The sequence below is a fragment of the Choloepus didactylus genome, chromosome 4 (genome assembly GCF_015220235.1).
Source record: "Choloepus didactylus isolate mChoDid1 chromosome 4, mChoDid1.pri, whole genome shotgun sequence".
Classification (NCBI taxonomy): Eukaryota; Metazoa; Chordata; class Mammalia; order Pilosa; family Megalonychidae; genus Choloepus; species Choloepus didactylus.
The window spans coordinates 89,465,569-89,493,477 of NC_051310.1; the positions used below are offsets into that span (position 1 = coordinate 89,465,569).

At 39.2% G+C, this 27,909-nt stretch overlaps 1 protein-coding gene across 1 annotated transcript in view; it reads left to right on the top strand.

Annotated features, from left to right (window-relative positions):
• The window catches only part of AGBL1 (ATP/GTP binding protein like 1), a 1,004,372-nt gene that overhangs the window by 347,466 nt on the left and 628,997 nt on the right, over window positions 1-27,909 (top strand). Inside the window, exons 16-18 of the mRNA XM_037832989.1 lie at window positions 2,223-2,310; window positions 10,275-10,419; window positions 22,855-23,008. Of these exons, the coding sequence (XP_037688917.1) occupies window positions 2,223-2,310; window positions 10,275-10,419; window positions 22,855-23,008 (387 nt within the window). The remainder of the gene's footprint in view (window positions 1-2,222; window positions 2,311-10,274; window positions 10,420-22,854; window positions 23,009-27,909) is intronic.

Sequence of the window (27,909 nt, forward strand, 5' to 3'; positions counted from 1 at the left end):
TCCATTTGCAGAAAAAATGGAGGACTCCTACCTCGTACCATGTACAAAAATCAATTCAAAATCCATCAAAGACCTTAAGATAAACACTAGAACCATATGACTCCTGGAAGAAAACATAGGGAAACATCTTCAGGATCTTATGTCAGGCAGTGGTTTCTTAGACTTTACACCCAAAGCAGAAGCAACAAAAAAAAAAAAAAAAAAAAATAGGACCTTATCAAAATTAAAATATTTTGTCCCTCAAAGGAGTTTATCATGAAAGTAAAATGATAGCCTACATAAAGGGAGAAAATATTTGGAAACCACCTGAGAAAGGTTTAATATCCAGAATATACCAAGAAATCCTTCAACTTAACAACAAAAAGACGAACAACCCAATTAAAAAATGGGCAGTAGACTTGAACAAACAGCTCTCCAAAGTAGTTATACAGATGGCCAGAAAGCACATGAAAAGATGCTCAATACCATTAGGCATCAGGGAAATGCAAATCAAAACCACAATGAGATACCATTTCATACCCACTAGAATGGCTGCCATTAAAAAGAAAAACGGAAAATAACAAGTTTTGGAGAGGATGTGGAGAAATAGGAACACTCCTTCATTGCTGGTAGCAATGTAAAATGGTGCTGCTGTGGAATACAGTTTGGCAGTTCCTTAGAAAACTAAGAGTAGAATGACCACATGATCCCACAATCCCACTACTGAGTATATATCCCAAAGAACTGAAAGCAGGGACTTGAACAGTTATTTCCACACCAATGTTCATAGTGGTGTGCATTGTTCACAATTTGTTCACAATTTCCAAAAGATGGAAGGAACCCAAGTGTCCATCAGCCAATGAATGGATAATCAAAACATGGTATATACATACAATGGAACATTAGTGAGTGGTAGAAAGGAATGAAGTCCTGATACATGGTGACAAAATGGATGAAACTTGAAGACATCATGTCGCGTGGAATAAGCCAGACACAGAAGGACAAATACTGTATGATCTCACTGTTTTGAAACAATTAGAATAAGCAAACTTGCAGAGTCAGAATCTAGAATATAGATTACCAGGGGATAAGGGTGGTGGATAGGGAATGCGATGTTAGGGCTTAAAATGTACAGGATTCCTATTTTGATTGATGGAAATGTTTTGGTAAAGGATGGTGGTGATGGTAACACAACATTGTGAATGCCATTAATAGCCTGAAATATATGTCTCAATATGACTGAAAGGGGAAATCTTAGATTGTATATTTGGTAACAGAATAAAAATGTTAAGAACATCTATGGAACTATGCTACAGAAACAAATGAAACCTAAATTAAATCATGGACTTTTATTAATCCTAGAATTATAAAAATGTGCTGTCATCAATTGTAACATATATTCCACAGCAGTGCAAGGTGTTGGTAGTGGGGTGGTATTGGGAATCCCGGTATTTTATGCATGATTGTTCTGTAAACCCACAACTTCTCTAATAATAATAAAAAGGTAAAGCCTGACTAGTAGCCTATATTTATTTTGGACATTTGTGGGTGCTCTTGTTGGCTCATACAATCATTTATTGAATGGCTTTGAGTAAGGAATAAGTATTTCCTAGTCTCTGGGTCTGAATATAGGATACTGCTTCTATTTTATACTGATTAAATCAATGCTTGATATTATAGAAAGAGAAAATATGAACCTTGACTCTTGCATTAGTTTTGTATGGCCACTGTGACAAATTGCCACAAACTTGGTGGAAAATTTGTTTTCTTACAGTTGTCAAGTTCAGAAGTCCAAAATCAGTTTCACTGGGCTAAAGTCAGGGTGTTGGCAGGGCTGTGCTCACTCTGGAAACTCTAAAAGAGCACCCACTTCCTTGCCTTTTCTAGCTTCTAGACCTGCATTCTTTGCATTTCTTGGTTTATAGCCCCTTCCTCCATCTTCAAAGCTAGCCCTGTAGCATCTTGAAATCTCCTCTCTTCCCTTTACATTGCCTTCTCCTCTGTAGTCAGATCTCCCTCTGCCTCCTCTTGCGTTTAGGGCCCACCAGGATAATCCAGGACATCTGCCCATTTCAAGATCATTAATCTAATCCCATCTCTAAAGTCTCTTTTGCTGTATACACTAACATTCACAGGTGTCATGGATTAGGACCTCAATATATTTGCGGGCTGTTATTCAACCTGCCACAGCTCTCTTCCCCCTTTTCTCCTTATGGATTATGTTCTGCCTATATTTTGCATAGGGATGCAACCAGTCATGTATTCGGTGAAGGAGGCTCTTCTTGGCAGACCCACCTGGATACGGACGGGCTATGAAATCTGTTATTACAAGTAAGTGAGAGTGTAGTTGGATTCCTTTTTGTGCCCTTTCAGTCCCTCTCAATTTTCTGCTTTTCCATGTTGATCTTATAAACCTCAGCAACATGTGTTTGTCTGCTGCACTTATTGTCACTCCCTTCCAATGGCAAAACCTGCCCTTTGGAGGTATGAGCATGTGTTTTAGATGGCACCCAGAGTAGATCTCAAGATTCAGATATCTTCTGATTTGCTATAAAACAGCCTATCTTCATTTAAGTATGTTAAACTCTTTAGACCTTGTTGTTGGATATTTGGAGTTGTTGGAAGGTCATCCTGTGATTAAATACATCAGCCTTAGTTCTTCAGCTATTCCCACTGGTCCCACTGAACCTATTGTAAGACTTTACTGTTCTCCTAAAGAATGAATTAAAATACTATCCCGGTCTGTATCCTAATACATTAAGGACTGAAGACTGCCAACTGTTTTATTACAGACTGTTATTCAGCCCAGCTCTGTGGCGTGTATACAGTTGTCTCTACAATGATTTTTGCCTTTGTAGCTGATTGAGCAACAAGACCCTTGGCCTTTCCTCTCTATCAGTCCTCCTCTTCTCACAGTCTCAAAATCCAAAAGGCACACAGGAGAGTGAATATGTGGCAAATATACTTCAGTAACTTTCCTCCAAAACATGATGATTTCTTGGAAAAAAAATAAAAGAGGAAGAGTTTTCAAATCAATCCTTGTTCAGTAGCCAGTTTCACCAATTTATCTTATGAAGTTGTAATGAAATTTAAATTATCCATATTTTTGATAAAGAAATGGATTTTGACCCATGAATTACTTACGTATGCATTTTGTTTTTATAGAAAATAAAATTTAAGTTTGTAAGGAACAAAAGGAAGGAGACTGTTAGGACAGGTAGAGTATATATGATTAGTTATTAGCTCATTCCTGGTTTCTTATAAAAAATGATAGGCTAGTGTTTATTCTTGGGTAAAGTAAGTCTTATCTCCTCCTGAGATTACACAAGGCCCCTAACAAAAATATTAACAGACATTCTAGATCTTAGGATTGTTATCAGTATCAAAAAGAGAGAGGGTATATACCCTTATGCATCTTATCTTGGCTTTTGAGACTGTGGGGATAGCAGCATTGATAGGTAAGAAAGGTCAAGGATCTTGTTGTTCCATCAGCTACAAAGGCAAAAAGCATCACAGAAATAACAACAATGAACAAATCACAGGGCTGGGCTGAATAACAGTCTATAATAAAGGAGTTGGCAGGCAGTCTTCAGTCCTTAATGTGTTAGGATATGGACCAAGGTAGTATTTTCATTTTATTTTTTAGAAGAATAGTGAAATCTTACAGCTTCGTTGGTTTTCCGTTCACCGAAATGACAATTACTCTCAGGACCACATATGTTGAGACTCTGAGGGCTCTTTTATGGTCCAAAGAGGCTTAGACTAAAATTCAACTGAAGGTGAGAATTCACTGATAGAAGCCACAATGCAGGAAAAGCATGAAGTCCTGAATTTTCACCTTGGTGTGTTAAGAATGATTTTTAGTTTTCTTTGAAAATCGTTACCTTAAATACATGTGAAAGACCCAGCTTGGAGCAGCCTTGGGTCTGGTCCTCAGTAAGAGATTTGACAAACATAACAAGTTGCATCCTCTTCCAATGAGGTATAGCTCTCCCTAGAGGCTACTCCTCTCAAAGTGGGAAATAAGAAGAGGGCTCCTGGGGATCAAGCAGCTGCAGAAAGGAGAAGGAAGAAGCCACACATTCAAAAGTATAGCCTTGGTCTAAGGAAAGCCAGTGTTAATAGCTTTTAGAGTCATTAACAAGACAGTTGTTATGTGATTAAAGAGCAACAGAGGGGTAAGATGAAAACCATGAATGAATAATACAATTCATTTTTCATATTCCAGCCATGAATGCAACAGAGATGAAGGGGTAAGACTGCTACATTGTAATGTACTTTGTTTTACAATTATCCATCACATTATGTTAACATATTTCCAATAATGTGATCTAATAACAGGATAGATATGCATATCCTTATTCACCCACAAATCAGAACACTTCTATTGTAAAATGCCTTTCTCTGATTTTACAATATTATTCTCCCTATTTACTCATCCAGATCTTTGACTTGAGCAGCGTTAGAAGATTTCTTTGCTTCATTCCTGTCTTTATTTTCTCTGGTGTATTAATTTGGGAGAATTTTACATTCTTGTCTCTCTTTGCCTCCAAGGTGTCATCAAAAACTCAGAAGTTCTATATGATGCTGTTAAATTTTCAGAGTTAATGCCATATCCTAAATGTGGTGTCACGATATGCTCATTGCAGGAATAAGCATTTTGAGTCAAGGATGCTCAGAAAGAATGGAATTTTCATTTCCTTCAGAACTTGACCACACTGATGATCCATCAGGATGTGGGTCAATGACTTTGTAGGGACTCTTGCCATCAGTTAGAACAGTGGTCTCCTAACTATTTTGATAGCACACCACTATGAAAAAAAAAAAACATATCTGTGTATGTACTTCTGATGTATATTTGTTTATATTCCATTTTCCAGAGATTATACATTATTATGCCAATATATTATGGGCATTAGGACACGTGAAGAAAATTAAGAATTTTACATGATGAGAGAAAAGATAAAAAAATAATATTTTTCAATGTATACCTAATTGTTATAACTTCATACTATTGATAGCTGATGCCTCAAGGCACATTATACCTAAGGGTAGATCTTATCACTAAAAATATAGTTGTAAATAGTCTTTTTGAAAATTTTGAAACGTTTTGGTTGACTTCTCAGATCTAATTAGATTATTATTCCTTTACAAATGAAAATTCTTGAGAACGAGCTAATCCTAAGGGTAGGAGGTAAGCCGTGTGTGTTCTGACATTTTCTTGGTTATTTGTGCTTGCAATTTAATATTATCATCAATTACGGCTTCTAAGCAGAATTTTAAAAAAATTTTCTATATTGAGTTTTAGTTTAGGTAATATAATCTGTAAATCCACTAAAGTAGATATTTACAAACTGAAGTAACCTGCCGGATGCTAAAAGCACAAGAATGAGGAAGGGCATTAGGTCCTCCCACTCCTCCCTCAGGAAGCTTGGTGTACAGCAACTGATACTTAACTGCCTGACATGGGAAAACCACAGATGTGAAACGTCACGTATTTTTCATATTGCAGCCCTGAATACAAAAAGATGATTGGATAAGGTTGTTGCCTAGTAATCTAGTTTATTTTATGAGTGTCAGTCACTTTAGGTGGACATGGACTGTGGAAGGACATGTGTCCCACAGTAAATATTGGACAATTCAATTTTTTTTAATCTTATTACTTAGATAATAAACCTAAGGAAGATTCTAATATTCTGTCCCTGTGCTCAGTTGATCATCTTGTCCCTCCCCTGGAGTCCCTCCTATCGTCTCCCTATCCCTCCCAGACCCCTCCCACCTGTCCTGAAGACCGGCAAGCTAGAAAATAAAAAGTGAGCCTCCGGAGGGAAGAATATAAAGGGGCAGCCCCGTTTTTCCAGGCCTGTCATAAAAGTAAGCAAGGATAGTTTTAGTTTCTGCTTTATTTACTTCCCTCTGGTCTGCATCTCCTTCTGACGGGCACAGCCTCACACGTTTTCTCATTCTCTCCTAGCTCTGGGCTAAAGTAATTTTGGAGCTGAAGGGCAGAGGGAGGGAAGCAGCGTGCAGCGAGTGGCTGTGTAATACACAATGGCTGATCTCTTCTGACATTTATCTCCTTTCGTGAGAGGAGACGGAACAGCTCACTCATGAAGATGAATGTCATACAAGGGTCCTGCCATCATGCATCCTTCCAAGTGGTCTCTGGAGAGAGATTTGGTGTTACCTAGAATATTAGAAACGCTGCAGACACAGGGAAGCCTGGCGACTTGGCTGCTCTGCCTTATTAGATCCTGTTAAGTGAAATGATGTACCCTTGTTAAACAGAGCCATCATCATTATAAGATTATCTAATTCATTCTCCATCTTGGCATTTGCTTATTTATTGCACACATAGGAAAAATGACTTCCCAGCATATTTTTAAGTACAAATGGAAATAGTTTGAGTTCATAACTATGCATTTGTGTACTTTGCTCCCTGCTTCATTGAAGGCTTTATGATTATAAAAGTGCAATTCCTTCTGAAGATAAATGGTTCAGGGAATAGAAAAGCAAAGGGGAATCATTTAACTGTGGAATTGCTGGATCTATTTGGTCCAGGCCATCTTTAACCCCGGCTGACCTATCTCAGCTTCAGCAATTCTGAGCACACACTTGATTTTCACCCAAGTTGTCCATTTGGAAGTGCTGGTAGTGGAGACAAACTTCAAATGTCTGCTTCTCATTAACAGGGTGACCTTGGGCAAAGGATTCCAACCAATGTCTCTGGATCTCAGATTCCTCATCTGTAACATGGGGACAATAATGGTATCTATGTCATATAGCCATTCTGAAGATTAAATGAAATGAGAAAAAAAAAAAAAAAACATTTGGGAAACTTAGACCAGTGTCTGGTACATAGTACATGTTCAATAAGTGTTACTGATCATTATTAATAATTATTAAAAACGTTCTCAGTAGTGTTGAATACCAATGACATAAAGAATAGCCGTATGGATCATTTTAGCTACTTTCTTAAAGCTTTCATCTTGTTTAGTTTTCATTCCTTCTTCATGTAGACAATAAGTTTGTAGGTACTTCGCTTTATAAAGACTAAAACTTCACGTTTTTACGTGATTAACTGGGCCAAAAGACCTCTTGTCCTCTTATCCATTCCTAAGAGTCAGGTGATATATGAAAAAAAATTTGGAACTAAGCCCACACCTGGATTTGAATCCTGTTTACCATACATGCTATGTGGACATGGTCAACCCACTTAACCTCTGTAAGCCTCAGTTTACCCAGCTGTAGAATGCATATAATAATACTTACCTTGAAAGGATGTCATCAGGATTATAGAGTTTGTTAAGCATCCTAATTATTACTCCTGGAGGCTTAGGTCAAGTTATTTTTTTATTGTGCAGCTTCTTTGGCTGGGCACCGTGGCACCCATGAAGATACACAAATGAATAAGTATGAAGTGTTCAGAGTCCAATGAGGGAGAGACATAGTGTGATAATAGCTATGAAATAGGGAACCAGGAGGAAAGGCTTCTTAAAAGGGGAAGTACTGGAGCTGAATCTTGAAGGTGAAGAGGAGTCGGCTAAATGAGGAAGAAAGGAAGGGCTTTCCATGCAAAGGGAAAAACATGGGAATTCCTTTAAAAATATGAAGGATAAATGTTATTGACTTGAAAATACCCCTCAATATGTTCACATCACAATTGGAGACATAAAAGTAACTTATTGATGGGTTCTTACTCTAGCCTGGACAAACTGAAATGTAACAAGCCAAGTGTTTCACTTTAGAGATTTATCAAACATTTTACTAAGAAGAAGATGATCTCGGGAAAGTTTAAAGGAAAGTTTTGGTGGAGGTAAACTTGTCTCCTGGGCAGCTCCTGCTACAATACGGTCACCAAGAGACTATAGTGCCAGAGCCTGACCTTTGTTTTAGGTTCAGCGGAAGTTTAGACCCTAGGCTAGGGTTGTAAAGGAATCCCTGTTAGTGGAAACTCCAGGCTGACATCAACATTTTAGATCAGCTGACATCCTTTTTCTTTAAAATTCTAGCAATCTGCAGCCACTCTGGAAAAGATTGGCTTGTCAGTGGGGTTGCTTTTAGTCCTTACCTGAGAGAATCCAGTGACACCAAGTTTAGTGAGAAGGCAGATTTCATACAGGCAAAACTACCATTCAAATCCCTTACACTTCTCTCAAATCATGAGGAACTGGATCCATGGAATTCAAAAGCTAAGAATTGACACATTTTACTTCTCTTTCCATTTCACTGCAGATGTTCTTTCCCTGGAGTCTAGGTTTGGTTTGATTATGGAAAAAGCTTTGGGATAAATACAGGGATTTCACGTTCCCACTGTCTGTCTTCTCTTTCCTGTACCTGGGTAGGATAAGATTGAGTTTGCATAAGTTAAAAGTGCCTGTAATGTGACTTCATTGTACTTAATAGTGCAATGGGAAACCTGAAAAAATGGAAGGCTCTGGACAGTTAAGACCCCCACCCTTGGCTCTCAGTAGCATCTGTTAATCTCGAGTGAAGACTCAGGCTCTCTCTCCACTGGCTGAGGTGAAGAACCCAGGGATGGTGAGACACTAGATGTGGATTTCCACTTGCCTCTGCATTCATGAATGTGTACACGCACCATGTATGGATGTCCACACATGCATGACTGCAGGTGAAGCTCTGTTGCACATTATGATTGGCTATCCCTGGCTCATTTCATTTCAATTCCATTCCATTGTAGGAAGGTGTACTTGACTTACACCAGTTGTTCTGCGAGGTGTAAACTGAATGTGCATTTGCAGCAGACTAACACATCTTTAAGGGTAAATTCAGGAAGAGAATAAAAGGTAGAGCATATGCAGCTTGCATGCTTTCTGAGCTACCATCTGCTTCTTTACATAATTTGTAATAAGCAGGGTATTAGCTTTAGGAAAAACTGCAGAATTTCAGGGAAATCTGGAGAAAGCAGATCTAGTTAGGTATGAAGATTCAGGGGGCACACTGTGAGAAGTTGCTATTTCGGTAATCCACAAAGGGAGTCTGCAAAGATGCATGGGACGGCCACTTGGGTGCTTAAATCATTGTGGTGTATCTTCCTTTCCCCTGAATGACCAGGGCTTCAGATTGTCATGTTAGAAGGAGGAGAGGCAAGAGAAGTGTATCAGGCCATAGTCAGTGGGGCAACCAGCTTCTCTTACTCCCATCCCTGGATTCATAGATATTGAAAAACCACAAGAAATCAGACAGTGGATTTTCCACTTCTTCCTTTCTTGCTTGCTTACTCTTTTGCTTTGACTGAGAGAGGTGGCGTGAAGACAGCAAAAAGCAGAAAAGAATAATCCATTTTTTTTTTTTTTTTATATTTTGCAAGAACACACAAGAATAATTATCTGCTATTTCTTCCCTCCTTACTCCCTTTGCCCCAGTAAAACCAAAAAGCACAACAGACAAGTAATCCAGTGTTCTAAATGTTCACAGGTGGAATTACGTCTTTTGGTGTCTGGGTGCATTTTGCATTATAATGAAGCCTTGATGATAACATTTCTCAGGAAAACCTGCACAGCTGTCTCAGAATCAACAGGCAAGGCAAGAGAGTAACTGGCAGTGTGTGTGGAAAATATTTCTTGGAACGTACTTCTGGGTGCAATTTACTTTAATATTGTTCTCTGAAGTATCAAAATTGGTTCTTCATCTTTGACAAAGAAAAATGTGTTCTCTTGAGTTTTAAGAAGGTGAACCGTAGTATGGGATGACAAATGTATTCCTTTGGGGAGAAGGAATCCAGTATCTGCCACTTGCTAACTTCGTGACCTTCGGCAAATTATTTTTCTCAGCTTTTGTTTCTTCAATCACTCAATGGAGTGTTGCAATGATAACATAAGATTGCGTGTTAAGTGTCTAGTTTGAGCTCAGTATAGAGATTACTAATAAATCCAGTTGGAAGACTGAGGAGAAGGAAGGGTGAGGTGCCATGCCCTGCGTGATCAGGGGAGAGGCAGGGGTTGGTGTATGTCTGAAATAGAATCTTCGGAAAAACAGAGTAATTCATATGTCCCTCTATTCTCCAGCTCAGTGATTATATAGCCTTCACTTTCGGACACAGCAAAGAGAGGCCCATACAGTACATGTCACAGCTGGCCTAGAAGTTGCCAGTGTGGCTCATGACCTGGCAGGAAGCTCGCTTGACATTTCTGTGTCGTCTCAATTTCCCCCACAGTGTCTCAAGTGAAGAGCATTGTGCCATAGAAAACACGTGAGGTTGATGGCATCTAGAACCCTAAATGACTGTTCCCCCCACCCCTCCCTCATCCTCCTCTCTTCTCCTCTCTCTTTAGAAATCATTACCGCCAGTCAGCAGCCGCAGCGGGAGGAGCGTCTGGGAAGGGGTGCTACACCCTCACCTTTGCCGTCACCTTCCCGCACAGTGAGGATGCCTGCTACCTGGCCTACCACTACCCCTACACCTACACAGCCCTCATGGTAAATTCCCTTTCGTCCAGCACAACCTGAGGGGTTTTCTGAGGTTTTCTGAAAACATAAGAGACACTGACATCCTGGTGGGGAACCACTGCCATCCTGAGGGAGCCTGAGTTTGTTATCACGGTCTAGGTGGCACTGTATTTGCCCTAGATCCTTCCCTGGACTAAGCAGGAGGCTGGGGCCATGATCCATGATATTCTGAAGTCCCAAGTGGTGTACGGTGATTCTCCTCTGCAGGCTGAGTGTGGGAGGTTGGGGCATTTCCTAGGAGCTTTGTCTTTAAAAGGTCCCAAGTGTGATTATCAAGTTGACATGGGGTAAAACTGTACAAGTAAACTGGAAGTGCAAATCTAAAAGAGATAAGTCATTGAGAGGAGTGAAACAGGGGCAGGAAGGCAAAGCTTGGAAATACAGCCTGAGTCTATGGGATTACCTCGTGTTTTTTGTGGCCATGGGCAGGGGTTGCTAGAAGGATCCAGAGCCGACAAGGAGAGTGGAAGAATAGAACACTGAATCTGCAAACGGGGCCCATGAGTGTAATGGACGTCAGTATAGTCCCAGAGTTAGGACTCCTATGTTCCGTTTAAGTTCTTGTAAAAGGTTCATTAGAAAATTTGGGGCAAACTGGCTGCTTAAACTATGAAGTTTTCCATCATTTGAAAAAGTTGGCAAACTATCCTTTCCCCCTAGCTATTCCATGGCTATCCTGCAGATTAGTGAGCTACAGTATCTTTTAGAAAGCACTCTCATACTCTGTGTTAATGTAAAATGTTATTAGCATATTTATAATAATATGTTGGATGAGTGACTCTATCACTTAGCCTGAAGGATGGCCATTTCAATTTTAAATCTGTGATAAGAAGTTGGAGAAGATAATAACGAAAACATCTTTCCCTTCAAAAGAAATGTTCAGGTCTAAATGGAAATGTTTCTCTATCTTAAACCACTTGGCTAACTGCTTCATGAAAGTGCATCTGTCCTTCTCTCCATATGGTGTCTTGCCTAAAGAGAGACTTTTACTGTTTTCCAGATTGCAAAAGATACACAACTAGTATTCTTTGTGAATCACACTTAGAGATCTTAAGAAGTTAATCCAAGAAATGTGCACCACAAGCTAGGCTGTAGCAAGCTATCTTTCTTATAAAACATGTTTGTTGCCTGTAGGGACATGGAACAGGCAAGATTCATGATCCCCTTCAACAGCTGTTTTTATTGTCTTATCTGTGAAACACGGCGTGCAAAATGCCCACTGGGGAAGGGGATTCCTTTTTGAATATATGTTTGTCTTTTCCACTGGGGGACTGGGCCATGGATCCAAGACACTATTCCTTTCATTTGTTAAAATATTTTGAACCCTGAGATACTTGGTGGCAGTTAGTGTAAAAATTAAGAATCCAAAGGAATTTGGGAAGATGTCTAATTCAACCTGATCATTTATTGTTCCAACCCAGCTTAGTCCCAAGACCGAAGGACACACCAGGCATGGAGTTAGACATGAGTTTAATAGGACTTTCTTAGAGGACATATGGTTGTTCCATGGTGGTGGCAGCCCAGGAAAGATGGAAGTTAGCACTGCACAAAAGCAGGGGGTGCCGGGGGGTGGTTTATAAGGGTTAGGACAAGGAGGATGTTAGATCAGAGTTTGGGCAAAGTCTTGTGACACAAGGGTGTAGAGATTTGTGATCAACAGTGGTCAGGGGAAGGGAGTTTCAATTCTTTGTTAACAATATGTTTTTTCCTCCCATGGGGTGGTCTGATGACTTCTAAGTTCTGTCCCAGTCAAGTAGGAGTCTACGTGAAATGACTATGGAGGGGAGGGGCCTGAGCCCTGGGTCCCCACATCTATAGATGAGAAAACCGAGGCCTAGAAATTCTTCATCTACCTCGTAGCCTAGTAGGGGACAGAACATGGGCCTTTGGCATCTATACCTATGGTCTTTCTTATTTCATTATAGAAGAAGCATGGAAGAAATTCAGAAGAATTTCTCTTCTGGAGTCAGACCAGTGTCCTTGCTTGCTACTGCATACAATAGCTATTAAAAAAATGCAGTCCACTTTTATAAGTATGTGTGGTTTTCAAGTTGGGTGATTATATAGACATCTCTGATGGTTCAGTTCAAGTCATCACCACATGATTTTTCTCTGTAACTCTAAGAGAGTGCTGTGGATGTGGTTCAACTGAAGGACAGTGTTTCCAAACATCATGGTCCAAAATTTATCCCATGATTCTCTTCTGGATTCTTACTAGGTGCTTGACAAGCTGATTCAAAGTCTGAAACCCCTCCAGCCAGATCTTGGCTGTACCTGGCTACTTACCCCGTGCCTTTAGGATCCACTTCCCTTCTTGATAACTTGTCAGACCAGAGTACAAAGTCTAGAGTTTACAATTGACAAATAGCTCAGGAGCCACTGGGATATTGGGAGGATAACTTAATCTTGAGGGGGGTCAAAACCCAAAACCGAAAGGATCTCTCAGTCACTTGGTCTCTTGGAGAGGGAGAGAGAGGCCTTATTAATTGATGGTTGGCTTGTTATTTAGCCTATTGACTGTGAATCTCTTCTCACCAGGGGAGGTTTGAGGAGAATTAATGAGAAATGGACACGTAAAGAGATACTTTTCATTCTTTCTAAATGAATAGAATAATACAAGAAAGACAGTTTATCACTTGAAAGTAAAAACATATATATAGCAGTAGGTTTCATTCAATATACTTAATTTTAGATTTTGCATTTCCAATAACTCATGGTCTTTGTCTCCCTAGGTTTAAGACAATAATTGAGACTCTATGATTTCTTCCTCCAGTCATGGAGGGAATGAGTACATTCTGTAATGCACGCTAGTCATTTTTATTTTTGGACATGTACTAAGAAGTAATAGTTTTTCTTGCAACAAATCAGTGATAAATGTGAATGATACCCCAAGGGCAGAATTAATTGTATATTACTTGGGGGTTATACTAAGGGGTGGAAAACACACTTCCATGTGGAATTCACAATTTGCAAATCTCTTTTAATATGGTTCACATTCAATAATTACAGGGATTTTTATAGCAAAGGACATACATGTTGGATGTTTTTCAACATCAATACAATTTTGCAACTTTTAACATTTTATTTTTCTCTTATAATAAGGGAATTAGTATTTGGTTTTTCAAATTGATATCTTCCAAATGCTTGCCAGGAACTTATGCTGGACAGTTGTCTGATTATAGTATTAAATGAAGCTAAAAGAAAGAAAGACAACATTATTGTAATTCTGAACAAGCAAAGGGAGTTCTATGTTAATTAGCTGTATCATAATAGAAATAATTATGGTTGTTAAAAGTTATTAACAATACTTATTAAAATCTTGGGATTATGTTATGAGTTTGTCTCTGGGTAGCCAGTAATATTGATTGAAATGGGACCCCAAGAGAGTCTGATGGATATTTTAGGGGTAAGGAAAAGGCATTGTACTGAGACCTTATAACATTATGAGTTAGCAAGAGACAAGAAAAATGATCATAAGTAGGATTCAATTTGAGAGAACTTAAGACTCTTAAAGGGTAGAGCAGGGTTACTTAAGAGACACATCCACCCACTGTGGTAGATGTGATCACTGTTATATTGAGAGAATGAGAAACAGATTATAATCTGGGGTGAGAAAGGGAATAAGAGTGAGAGACAGAATTAGAATCCTGTATACGCGATATCTTATAGAGGGCTCAGAATAAATGAAGAGTTTAAAAAGCATCAAATGGGAAATGTTGACTTACATGTAGAGAATCAAAGATGCAGTGAGCAAGCCATAAATCAGTGTTGTCAGGAAATCAATAGAGAACTATCCTAGTAGGGGTCAGAACAAAAGACAGCACCGAAACAGAGTCCTAATGTTGAGACTGAAAGGCCGTTCTGCAGGAACTGAGATAGGTGTGAATGGTGAAATCTTTGACCACAATCCTTGGACTCCAGGGTATTGAGAACAATACAAGAACATGAGCTTTGGAGTCAGACAGGCCAAGAGTTTCTTTGCTGTGTAGCCTTAGGAAAGCTACTGAACTTCTCTGAGCCTTTGTTTTCTCATCTGTGAACTGGAAACATAAAAGCAGTTACTATATGGGTTTCCATGAAGATTACATGACTTGCTGCATGTAAATTATTATCAAAGTGCCTACATCTAGTTAGGAATAATTAGATGGTAACCATTTGAGTATTTATTCTTTAATTATGATGATGTGTGATCATTTTCTCTGTTGGATTGTTTGGAAGATGCCTATTCTGTCATTTATACTGAAATAAAATTTATGTAAGAAAAAATTCAAATAAAAGACCAAAAAAGAATAAATACAAAGGCTACTGATTTTCTTAGGGTGGTTGATTATGATTTTTTTTTCTTTGCTATCTTTTCCAAATTATCTGTAATACAACTTTGTTTATTTTTAATGGAAAAAAACATATTAAAATCCTCTTTTCTTTGTAATTGGCAAATCTGGTGTAGAAACCCAGAGACTAATTATTTTTCTCATTCTTAAAGTATGACCCTTTGACTTAGGGAGAGTGGTGTTGGCAGACTGGGACAGTTTGAAAAAGCTCATTAGGCCACGCTTACTGCATATTCTGAAGCTTTTATTTAGCTTAAAGATGTCATTTTTTCTTCTCTTGTGATGAGAAGTCTTCGAAGCTCTGATGAGTGTATTTAAGTGACAACTGAGAACTAGGCAGTACACAAATAAAATAGGCCATCTCCTTACCGGTAGCTTTCTTCTAAATTATGGGGACAGAGAGTGCAGCAGTTTAGGGGATAACAATGGGAAATGAATGGTTTTTGAGTGCAGAGTGCTTCTCACTTTATCAGTAGCCATCAGCAGGGTAGCCTGCTGAGGCAAGGAAAGTCTTTTATGGAAGTTTTAAGGGAGTAGTTGAGAAAGGAGAAGGAGATAGAAGACTCCCGTGGAGAGCACAGGATGAGGCTGCAGGCTAAGGTTATCAGCCTGATATCTTTCACAGATAGGATTTGCTTTAAAGAAGTCATCCCCTCTGGGGGTTTCCGGAATTGCCTTGAACTCATTCCCCATTTTTATAAAGAAATCCACCCCTGTTGCTTCTGCAGGGCTGTAATTACAGTCAGTTGGCACATGCATTTGGAAACTCTACTTCTCTTACCAATGATCCTAACAATATCCAATTAGACAGCCTTTCTGGACCTGATATGAAAGTCATTTTGGGGAAAGGAAATCCAACAAAGTTTATAATTGGTTTACTTCTAGAAGTCTTCTGTATGACTGTCATCAGACTAATCCCCTAAGAGTGGAGGAGTTACAGGGCGAATTGCACATTTAGCCGCAGGTACAACAGGAGAGAGAGATTTCGTTGAGGGTAGCAGGAAGATGGCTGTGTAAATAATTGCAATTTACAGAAAATGAGCTTAAGCAAAAAGATATTAGGCATTGGTTAATGGTAACATTATTAGTGATAAAAAACCTGATAATAAAAAATTAACAGAGAACTCAGAGAAGAAAACCTTTTAAACTTTGCTTCCTATGTTTGCTGCCAGGCATGTTAGGGCATCACTGTTTTGAAGGGCACAATGACACTCTTTTGACCTTGTTCTCTCCTAGCTGATGGTGCTTAATGACTTTTCTGTGGACAAAACCTGTCTCCAGACCTGTTTCCCTGTATCTGATTTATGAAATCCAGATTATATTATTTGTTCACAGGTTTGGCATCAGGCACCAAAGAGCCATGGCCTGTTTGTAACATAGAATGAAAGCAACTGCTTTTTGTGTGAAAGCTTCATCCAAACCTCTCGGTATTGAGTAGGGAAGGTGTTGAAATTGGAAAGGGGCTAGGGAGGGGGACTACTGGAGAAGTTAACTCATAAGAATGTTGTCAAAGGGCCTGTCCCTGAATCAGACTTGTTAAGTTTGGTGTGGAACATCTCTGACACCTAAAACAATGAATGCCATGCAATCGAGAAAATCTGCTACGATTTGACAGCAGAACAGCCTCTACTTCTTGCCAGAATTTATGTTCATGCAGGACCCGGGGATGCAGGAGGCAGGACGTGGGGTAAGGGAGAGAGGCAAGGAACCTTGTCCCGTAACCGAATGTAAAACAAATAATGTAGAGAGCAGAAAAATAAGCTTGTAGTGAAAATTCAGCAACTGTGTTTCCCCAAGCATATTCTATAGCACTCCAGTCTCCTGAGAAAAAAGGGTTTAATGGTCATATAAATTCAGGAAGCACCACGTGCTAGTTGTTCTTTTTAGAGTTCATAATGCATGTTGACATAGTAAAGAATCTGAGAAACAGCAATGAAAATATTTTCACTTTAACTCACCCCTTTCCAAATGCTTTTGACTATGAAACCTCCACTTCCTCCTGCCCCCCACTTCCCTGCCCACACCCCAACAGTTGCTAACATTTTGCGGTACACACTCTGGGAAATGCTGCCACTAAGGGGGTTGCTTTCCTAGTTTGCGAGACTGGAATCTTGAGAGTAATTGTGCGACAGGGTCCACTTAGTCCAGATTTCTATGATAAACAATATCCAGAGGAGTTTTGCATTCAGGCATTTATGAAAGTGATAGAATAATTTATTCATCACAACAGACAATATAATCTATTTGCTGTACATGAAATCCAGCCCTTTCCGTACCCTTTTGACCAGGGCACTGGAATTTCCCTTCACCAGGATGGTTTGGAAACATGGTTGGCATTCTAATGAGAATATTTCCATTCTTATTCTGTGCCACTTCTCCTGGGATACCCAGATACCTTGTATCAGGGCTCTAATTACAATAATTCAATATCAGTTTTGTTTTGAACCCAAGGTGAGCTTCTTTGAGGAAAATGTTTTTCTATTCCTTAATAGTTGTTTTATTTTTACTGTTTTTAAAACCACTTTTACTTAAGTCTAATTTCATTTAATTGTGTTCTGTACAATTTCTTCTTTTTTTCTTGAAAATTAAGTGATTTTTTTGTATACCTATATCTGATAAATTTTTGTTTTAGATGCATGGATATTTGAGGAAAAAGAGAGGATGTTCTCTGTAAAGACAAAGTTTGACATAGATCTCCAAAAAAACAATATTGTTCAAATATCATCTATATCATTGTTTTTCTCCACATGATTTATCCAAGACTGAGATGCTATCTGAAAGTCTCCCACTCCTAGTACAATTATTTTTTTTGGCTTCTGCTATTTTTGCATTACATATTTCAATCCCATGTTATTTGATTCTTAAGATTTATGAGTTTTCTGTGTTCATTGTGAATTGTGCCTTTTGTCAAAATAAAATAAGATTTTTAAATCCCATTTAATGCACTTGGTCTTGAATATAATTTTGTCATATATTACCAATGCTATGCCTGCTTTGATTTATGTTTGCTTATCCTTTTAGTTTCAATATTTCTGCTTCAAAATATTTTAGCAGATGCAAACATAAAATAAAGAGATAACTTAGAAGTGTTTCTCATATACATCATTTTTTCCCTTTAAAAGTACCTTTTATATACAATGTGGATTTTAATAAAAAGATCTGAAAGTTTTTGTCATTTAATAAGGCCGATTAACCTGTTTATATTTATGACAGTTTTTGGTGTTACTTCTGTCATCTTGGTTTTATGTTACTTTTCATGCTTCATTGTTGTTTCTTTTGTTTTGTTTTGTTTTGTTTTGTTTTCTTTATGCAACATGGAAGATATTTTCTTTGATTTTTTTCCTTAGTGTTTATAATTCTACTGGTGTTTCCCTTTTAGTTCTTAAAAACAACATATTTGAACCTATATTTTTACATAAAAACTAATAGCTAACGTTAGTTGAATATTTCATATTAACAGGCGCTCTCCATGTATACTATCTGTTCTAGTTTGCTAATGCTGCCAGAATGCAAAACACCAGAGATGGATTAGCTTTTATAAAGGGGGTTTATTTGGTTACACAGTTACAGTCTTAAGGCCATAAAGTGTCCAAGGTAACACATCAGCAATCGGGTACCTTCACTGGAGGATGGCCAGTGGTGTCCGGAAAACCTCTGTTAGCTGGGAAGGCACGTGGCTGGCGTCTGCTCCGAAGTTCTGGTTTCAAAATGGCTTTCTCCCAAGACGTTTCTCTCTAGGCTGCAGTTCCTCAAAAATGTCACTCTTAGTTGCACTTCGGGTATTTATCCTCTCTTAGCTTCTCTGGAGCAAGAGTCTGCTTTCAATGGCCATCTTCAAACTGTCTCTCATCTGTAGCTTCTGTGCTTTCTTCAAAGTGTCCCTCTTGGCTGTAGCTTCTCTTCAAAACATCACTCACAGCTGCACTGAGTTCCCTTTGCCTTCATCTCATTTATATAGCTCCACTGATCAAGGCCCACCCTGAATGGGTGGGTCCACGCCTCCATGGAAATATCTCATCAAGGTTATCAACTATAGTTGGGTGGGGCGCATTCCATGGAAACACGCAAAGAATTCCAATCTAATCAGCACTAAAATGTCTGCCCCACAAGATTGCATCAAAGATAATGGCATTTGGGGGACATAACACATTCAAACCAACACACTATCTGACTTCATTTTAGCAACCACTGAATGAGGTAGGTGATGCTATTTTTATACACAGTTTCAAGCAAGGAAACTGATTATCAAAGAGGCTAAGTGAAGTTACGTCACTTTCTCAGGACCCACAGCCAAAATATGAACCCAGACAGTTTGATTCAAGAGCCTGCCTTTTCTACCCATCCCTTTCAATATTCCAGAATTACTATAACTATGTAAACTGAAAAAAATTAATATTTAGTTTTACTTTATTCCTCCTTCACACATCTCTTTTGAATTCCATTTTAGAACCAGCTGATGCTATTAAAATTTGATAATATGCATTTTTTCTTTAAAAATTATCTTTTTATGTTTGTATTATGTTTAATAATCATATTTTCAATATCATTTAAACTTAACCTTGTATAACTGGACTTTTCTATAGTCTTTCTAAGTAGTTCTTTATCTTGATTTTGGGTCAACTGAGGTATGTCTTCAAGTCATTATTTTCATTAAAGATAGTGTGTATGCTTTCTGACTTTCATATCTGAGAATGTATGCTATATTAGATCATGAACAAAAAATTGGCTGGATATAGTTTTATTGGATTATAATCCATCCTACTTTCAAACTCTAAGTAGTACTCCGTTTCCTCTGACATCTGGTATTGCAGAGCAAAGTATGAGCCAGGGATGAAATTTGTGTATAGGTATATAGACATAAATAGATTTACCTACACACCCACGTTTAAAAAACATTCCAATTGTATGATGTAAACCTTCTTCTGCTCGTGGAGTGAACTTAGTTTTAGACTAGTAATTCAACACAAAACTAGGCTTCACCCAGAACCAAATTTACTAACCATTAAGAAAGGATTCAGGGCAGGCAACAGTGCAACATGCACAAGAGGGTGCAGGGAAGGTCCCAGCCATGCTTCACTAGGGATGTGTGTGGTCATGAGAGGTGAGGCTGAATGGGAAGGGCCATCTCACCTCAGGAAAGCCATCAGCCCTGGGGATTCTTTCAGCAGTCATGCATAGCTAGTTACATAGGCCCCTCTGTCTTGTGTGTTTGTGTGTGTGCGAGTAGTCAGTCAATTAGTCTCTTCAAGGATTTGTGTTCCCCAATCTCCTGTGTAGCTGCATATCATCAAAAACTGCTACTTACTACTCCATGAGCAGCTGTGACAGTGAGATTCAGGGGTTTGGTCTTACACAGGTGCCTTAGCTGAAATTTTATTTATCTTGAATGTGGCATAGACTTACTCCTTATCATTCCTTTACTTGTATTCTGTCAGATGCTGGCTCCTGAAAATATACCAGAACAACCTGTTACTAAGACAAAGCAAAATTTATCACTCACCTTGATGTGATAAGCAGAAAAATGCACCCGGCCTCCAAGTTCCTAATCCCCAGAAACTGTGGTGATGTTAGCTTACCTGGCCAAAGGGATTTGGAAGATGTGATTAGGTTAAGGATCTCGAGGAAGGTAAATTATCCTGGGCTATCAGGGTGGTCCCAGTTTAATCAAAAGGGTTTTTTTTTTCTAAGTGAAAGAGGAAGACAGGAGAGTCAGAGTCAGAGAAGGAGATGTGATGATGGAAGCAGAGTTTGGAGTAATGCTATTGCTGACCCTGCAGATGGAGGCAGTGGCCATGAGCCAAAGAATGCAGGTGGTCTCTAGAAGCTGGAAAAGGTAAGGAAATGAATTCACCACTGGAGCTTCCAGAAGGAAAGCACCCCTGCCATCATCTTGACTTTTGCCTGTTGAGACCCATTTTGGATTTCTCACCTGTAGAACTATAAGCTAATAAATTCATTTTGTCTTAAGCCTCTAAATTTATGGCAATTTGATACAGCAGCAAGAGAAAACTAATATGCTTGGCAAGTAAGAACACTACTTCAACAGTCTTAAAAGTCTCTCAGAGGGAAGTGCAAAGCTGGGATATGTATTGAGACTTGGATGTCTGGTTTAAAGGTGGATATTTTAATGTAGAAGCTTAATTAAGATTAGGTAAGGATCATGAGTTAGGGTTAGGGCAAAAGTTTTGAGGAGAGGATTTGAGTGTCTTGGGTTAAAAACTTGGTTGATGCTTTCTGTTGAAGGGTTGATCAGTTTTTCATAATGTTCCTGGACTGAATAATACAATTGTTTGCAACTTTTATTTTCCTGGGCAAGAGTTTCCTGGAACAGTAGAGTTATGCTGATGAAGACATGGGAATAATAAAGTCGTGTTAATGTAGACAGTAAGCTGTGTGGGACTAAATGATTTTGGTTCTCAATTGGGTTATCTACTCTAAGGAGGATGTGATCAGATTTTCAGGTATCCTGAAGCTAGAGGAACAGCCACAGAATCATCTGGTAATCTTCTCCTTCCTTGGGATTTTGTCTTTTTCCATGAGACTCAAATATTTCAGTAGACTACAACTATGTTTTAGTCCATTTCTCCTCAAATGTTGGGACATTTACTTAGTTTAGGAATTCGTTTACTTGTTTCCCAGTGTATTCATTTCCTATTGCTGCTGTAACAAATTACCACCAAATGAGTGGTTTAAACAATAAAAATGTATATCTTATAGATCTGTAGGTTAGAAGTTCAACACAGGGCTCATTGGGCAAAAATCAAGGCATTGACAGGTGCATTCCTTCCAGGGGCACTAGGAGAGAATTCATTCAGCAACTTCTATAAGACACCTGAATTCCTTCCGCCATTTCCAAAACAGCAGTGACAGGTTGGCTCCTTCTCATGCTGCCATCTCTCTGGTTCTCTGTAGCCGGGAAAGTTTCTCCACTTCTAAGCGCTAGTGATTAGAGTGGTCACACTATTGGATAATGCAAGACAATCTCCTCATCTTCTGGTCTTTAATCTTAAATAAATGTGCAAAATCCCTTTTGCCATGTAAGGCAGCGTATTCACAGGTTCTGAAGATTAGGGTGTGGACATCTTTGAGGACCATTATGCTGCCTGCCACACCAGTAGCAAACCTTTTTCTACCTTGTGAGGGCACTGCACCCCTTTTCCATGCTAAAATATTTTCATAGGATTGATCTTTGTGTTTTCCTTTCATCTGTCTGGCAGGCCTGTTATATATCAATAAGTAATGTAGTTTCTCTTTGGTCCTGTTAATATCTACTTTGTGGTGGTGAAAACTTGAGATCTTTAGCTGGGAGGATAATTTTTGTGTTCTGCGGCTCGTGCTGCAGAGGGCAGCTTCACGCTCTCTCTCTGGTTACCAGTGTCACCAGGTCTCTGCTGTTGGGTATGCAGTCAGGGTCGGAGGAAATCTCTTAACCTTTTGGTGACCAGCCCCACTCTCTTGGTTGGTGAAAATGTTTCCAGAGTCTTAAAGGTTGTTGACCAGCTGTCCTAGTTTCAATTCCATTTTTGTAACTTTCTTTGTTTTTGATGAATATTGAAATGGGAAGGTATGGTGGAAAAGCCATTTGGTACTAGTTAGTTGTTCTTGTAGGTTAGCAGTCCTCGGGATCAATAGCTTTTCTCTTTTCCACCATTATGTTCATGAACACTCCTTATATTGCGTGATTCTAAAGAAGTGTGTGCTGCCGATGTTCCCACTTTCACATCCCCGAGTGCTCTGGGTGTGCTCCACCTTCATGGTAACCACATTCTGCGTATGCCATGCTGATAGAAAGAACACTACGCACCTGCCCTCTTGCTTTCAGTGCGACTTGAAAACAGATCTTCTATTACGCAGAAATATGCAGGAAAGATGCTTCCTGTTCAGCCTCATTGAACTTCTCCCAGGTAGCAGTAGCCATTGTTTATTCACTTCATGCCTAATGTTGGGCAGATTAGTTCTAAAAAAATACTAAATTGTAAGGACTTATGCAAATGTAAGCTGTCATTGCTGCTTTCTACTATTGTTACTACCAACAACATTAATAATATCCATTTCTGCTTCATTCCTGCCCCAGACTCACCTTGACATCCTGGAAAAAAGTATCAACCCCAAGCAGGTCTACTTCCGGCAGGAGGTTCTCTGTAAGACATTGGGCGGGAACCCATGTCCCTTGGTGACGATCACAGCCATGCCCGAGTCTAACAGCGATGACCATCTGGAGCAGTTTCGTGAGTAAATAAATGTCCTCTCCTTTTGAAGATTTCACTAAGGGTGTCCTTTAAAGTCTTGGAAGCCCTCTGTCATTTTTAGATCAGAAGCACCGGAAAGGATTGTGGACTTGTCTGTCTTTGTAGAAATACACCTCCAGTCTCTGATAGGTATGAAATGAAGGGTAAATATCTATGTCATTGCAAAAAATAAATTGCAAACCATCAGGGAGATTAGATGACTTGTTGGAATTGAAAGCAGATTCCTAGTGACAGTCATTTCCTCTCCTAAAACAGAGCCAGGGCATTGAATCACGTTTTCCAACCTCTCATTCAGGGGCTTTTCTCACTGTCCATATAGCCATTATGCTAGTCTCAAGCCAGTCATGGTTTGGAAGGGAAGGAAGTTCAGGTTTGGAGTCCTGGTTGCAGGATCCCGTTGATTACTTGAATACCACTTAGATCTGAAGGGCTGAGGGTGTGGAGGAGTCTGTATAAGAAATGTAAAAACCACACTTAGGCATGCACAACCAAATGCCTTTTTAGTGGTAGAGCCCTACGCACAAGTGCGACTGACCCCTGGTCAACTAGCCTTTAAAAATGGCTTCTGCTATCATTTCAGGCCTATAGATGGGCAAGAAAAAACCACAAGGAATGAGGGATGCTTTGAAACATAGAGAGGCTTGGAAAACGAGGCGAAGACTGGGGAGTAAAAACCCAGCTAATTTATCCCCCAAAGATACACCCTTACCTGATGAAGTGCTAACTGTGTTCAGATGACTCTTTGGTGATGCAAAATGTAATTTCTCACACCTCATCGGTATCTAACAATGGATGCTTAACAACCTGACTAATCAGCAACTGATGATCCCATCTGAACTAATGAGGCTCAAAAATGTTTTAATGAATAATATGAGATTTAAAAAAAACTCTCTTATGTGTTTTGTGCATTTAAGAGCAATTTTGGCAACAGTCACAGTATCCTTCACATCAACAGATGCTTGGGAGTTAAAGATGGTAATCCTTCCAGCCCAACCCTGTTGAACAATTATTTAAGAAAGTGGATCCTTGTAAGTTTGTGTTTGGCAGGTTCAGTTTCTAAGGTGCCAAAGAACAGAACTGCAATGTGTAACTTGTCATGGGAGGTGCTTCTGTTTCTGTATTTCTGTTTACGCTGATGTTGGTGCTTTTGTTGGTATTATAATAACTATAGAGGTCATTCTTAGTTGAAGGAGAGGACTTGAAACACAGTGAAGCCCCCTGAACATTTTGCTACTCCAGAAAATAGTTAAGATAAAAAGAAAAATGAGAAAAGATCTCTTAGTCTACCCTTATATGAATCAAAAGAGGCTTGTTTCTGCTTGCTCTGTAAGATGAGTTATTATAAAGGTCTCCTCTCATATATTTCAGTTTTGCTCTTAAACGTCTGCTAATAGATGAGTGGCTGTTGATCTCAAGAGGTACCCTGGCCAGGAGGAGGGAAGGCCCATCTAGTCATCTGTTGAATGCTGTTTCTTTTCCTCCTTGGCAGAATGGACTTGCAAGTTACAATCACTGAGCAAGATCCCAAGGAAACTAGGGTTCTGCCCCGGTGAAAGGACTAATGCAGCAGCTTTATGGGTGAACGTGACCCCTGTGCAGCCACACAGGTCCTGTGCTCAGAAGGGTCCTATATTTGGTTTAATGCTCTGCTGTCACCATCTTAAAATTCTTAAAACAATTTGAACAAGGGCCTCTATTTTCATTTTGCACTGGGCTTCCCAAATTATATGGCTTGTCCTGGGACTAATCTAAGGTATAGCAAATAAAGTCTGTTATCTTTCCATGCTACCATCCTCCCTTTCCAAGCCATACAGGAAGAGTTCCAACCTACTTCACCAGCTCATTGCAATCTTATTTGTACGGAGTATGGAACAGTTTCATATGTTTCATAATGGTGGTTCATTTCAGGAGTTCCCATTTTACAGATGAGGAAAGTGGGGCTCAGGCAGGTGAAAAGCCATGGTCAGCAGTGGTACCAGATTTCCATCCTTGTTGTTCTGACTCCAGAGTCTGTGCACACAGCCAGCATGCTAACACAGTCATCCTAACAGGAACCTTGCCTCAGTGTTCTGGCTTAACTCTTTGAGACAGAACGTCCCCTCTTCCCTGTTCTATGTCATCAAATTATTAGAGGTTAGCTTAAAAGTTAAAGCAATTCATGCTAAAGTGACCACAAATAAACGTATTACCCTCTCACTACTCACTGCGAATTTTATTTTCCTTTCCTAACCCAGTGGAAGCATTTTTATGGTAGTTTTTCAGACACTGTGGCAGGAAAGAGGAAAAGATTTTTTTTTGCCTGAGGGCGTTTCTACAGAACCCTCTGATCCCAATTTGGAGCTGGGATTGCATGGTCTGGGCCTCTGTGCTGGGAGCACAGTCTCAGATGTGCTGCATTTAAAAAAAACAAAAAAACAAACAAAAATTTAACTGGAAGCTTGCAATTTATACATGAACACATACTTACTGTCTTGTTTCTAAAAGAAAAAACAAAAAACACAAAACCCAGCAGAATATAAATACCATCTCACCTCCAAAACCTAATTAAACATGCCTGCAAATCAGAAATAAAGCCACTTAACTCCCTTTGAACTACAGAATGTGATTTGACTTAGAAAGAGAGAAACAGAAAATGAGCCAGCAGCTCCTTCCAGGTGAGCTTAAATTGTTTTTTACCTGCTTACTTCCTCTCAGGGACTAGGTCAACTACAGTGCCAGGTTGTATTTTGCTGTGATTTGGCTAGTTTCTGGTTCAGTGACTGCCAGTTATCCCTTATAAGAAGGTTTTGTGTTCTATAAGTCTTTCTGCTGCATAAGATGTCTCCTCAGTTTTGTTTTAGAAATCCAAAAAATAAGAGTGGCTATGGAGTCTTTTAGGGAGACCAGCTCCAAGACTGGTTCCCACAGGGTCTGGTCTAAAGTCTTGGCCCTGGAGATCACTGGAGACAATTTATTGATTACTTTTAGTTCTTCCCAAGATCTTCCAGAAGACTTCAGAGAGTCTTCCAGAAGAATTTATTTGCTTTGATTTATTTTTAAAAATTATTTTCTTTAAAATAAGTTATTTTCCTGAAAACATTACTTCCTCAGTGAATGTATTTTTATTCAGTAGTAGCCAGATTTGCCCAGTGTATACTTTATCACTATTTGGAGAATTAAGGACAGTGCATTCTCACAGTGCTGCAAAGAGAGAAGACTCACATCTTGAGATCTGAGACTTCAGAGCCAAAATGCTCAAAGAGCAAACTCACTCTCTGCCATTTGCAGTGGGACACTGAACAGGGAAGAGCTCTGAGAATTTTTCATTGAAGCCTTTATGGAAGAGACAGGCTTAAGGAGAAATTGATGACAAAAGAAGAGTCCTTAAAAAGAATAAACGGCTCATCCTATCATCAGGGACTCTTAGGGATGGAGGAAGCATTGGGAATCAAGAAGTACAGGCCCTTCCTAACTGGTAAGATTTGGGATATCAAAGGAGCATAGGATGTCTGAGATTTGCAAAGCAGAGAGTAAGTGAGGATGAGTTATAGAACCCAACCGAACGGGACAAAGGCTCAGCAAAAGGCTCAGCAGGTTGGGACAGAAACTGTCAGTGTGCAGGTTTGGGGATAAGGTTTGGTAGGCAAGCTCAACTCATGATATTTTTTCTAGTATTATCTGAGACTGTTCTCTGTCACTCTTTTGGGTAATTGTACACTAGCATAATTTCGAATAGTTCAATACAAAATAATTACAAATTCTTTAACACACATGTTATATGTTAATAGGTACTTTGATTAGCAGGCCCTTTGAATATATGACTTTCAAGCAGAGAGTTGAGAAGTTACATTTTTTTAAGCTTATCTGCTCTTCCAGAATTGTGTGTGTGTGGGGTGTGTGTGTGTGTGTTTGTGTGTGTGTGATCTGCTTTCTTGAATTGGATCTGAGAAGATGTTGAATTTAAACATAACTGGAGAGGAATTCAGACTAAAGAAAGCCTTAAGGGTCATTATTTTCCCAAACCCCAGTGGAAGTGTGTGAGAAATCCAGAGATGAGAGTGGTTCTACCTCTTCCAAGGTTCAGTCATTTCCCAAAGCATGCTGGCTTTCTACTCCTTCCTGACAGAACGTACTGCGTTTGGGTGGAAATTAGTCTTAATTCTGACCTATGGGCCTTCCTAAACTTGTATGATGGGATGTTTATTCTAAAAGTGATTTCCAAGTATGAGTCTTTAAAGATCCCTTTATGCTAGATTGGATGCTAAGGAGGCCAGAGGAAGCCAAGTGGCAGTTGGAAACCAGCTCTTTGTCACTGAGTAGCTTTGAAACTTCATTCAAATCTAGAAACTTTTCTACCTTGATAATCTTGGTTTATCCTCATCTGGTTTGTTGTCTGGGACCAAGTCGCACAAGAAGCTGGAATATGGAACAGTTAAGTTCTGTTTTCACCAGTCCCCCATGTAGATTTATCTCATAGACTTGACGTGAGGATCAATTGGTGTGATGCATGGGATGCATTCATCGAAGGAATGATTAAATGAGCTAATATGTACAAAAGTGTTTTATAAATTCTGAACATCAATACAAATGCTAGTTTTAGCAAATGGTTAAAAATGTTGACTCTAGTGTCAAAGTAACAATGTGACTTGGATAAGTTATTTAAACTTTTGGTACCTCAAGTTTCCTCAACTATAAAATAAGGACAAAGTGTGATTTGATCTAATGAAATGCCACAGGAAAAACACTTAGAGCAGTGCCTGACCCATAGCCAGCTCTCTGTGAATGTTAGCTGTTATTATCTTTATTATGTGATTATTAACTAATGCGAGAGAAGCTTAAAAACCAACCAGCAGGTGGACTGGCATATAAACAACTAACTCTTACAAGGCTGGATATGAATT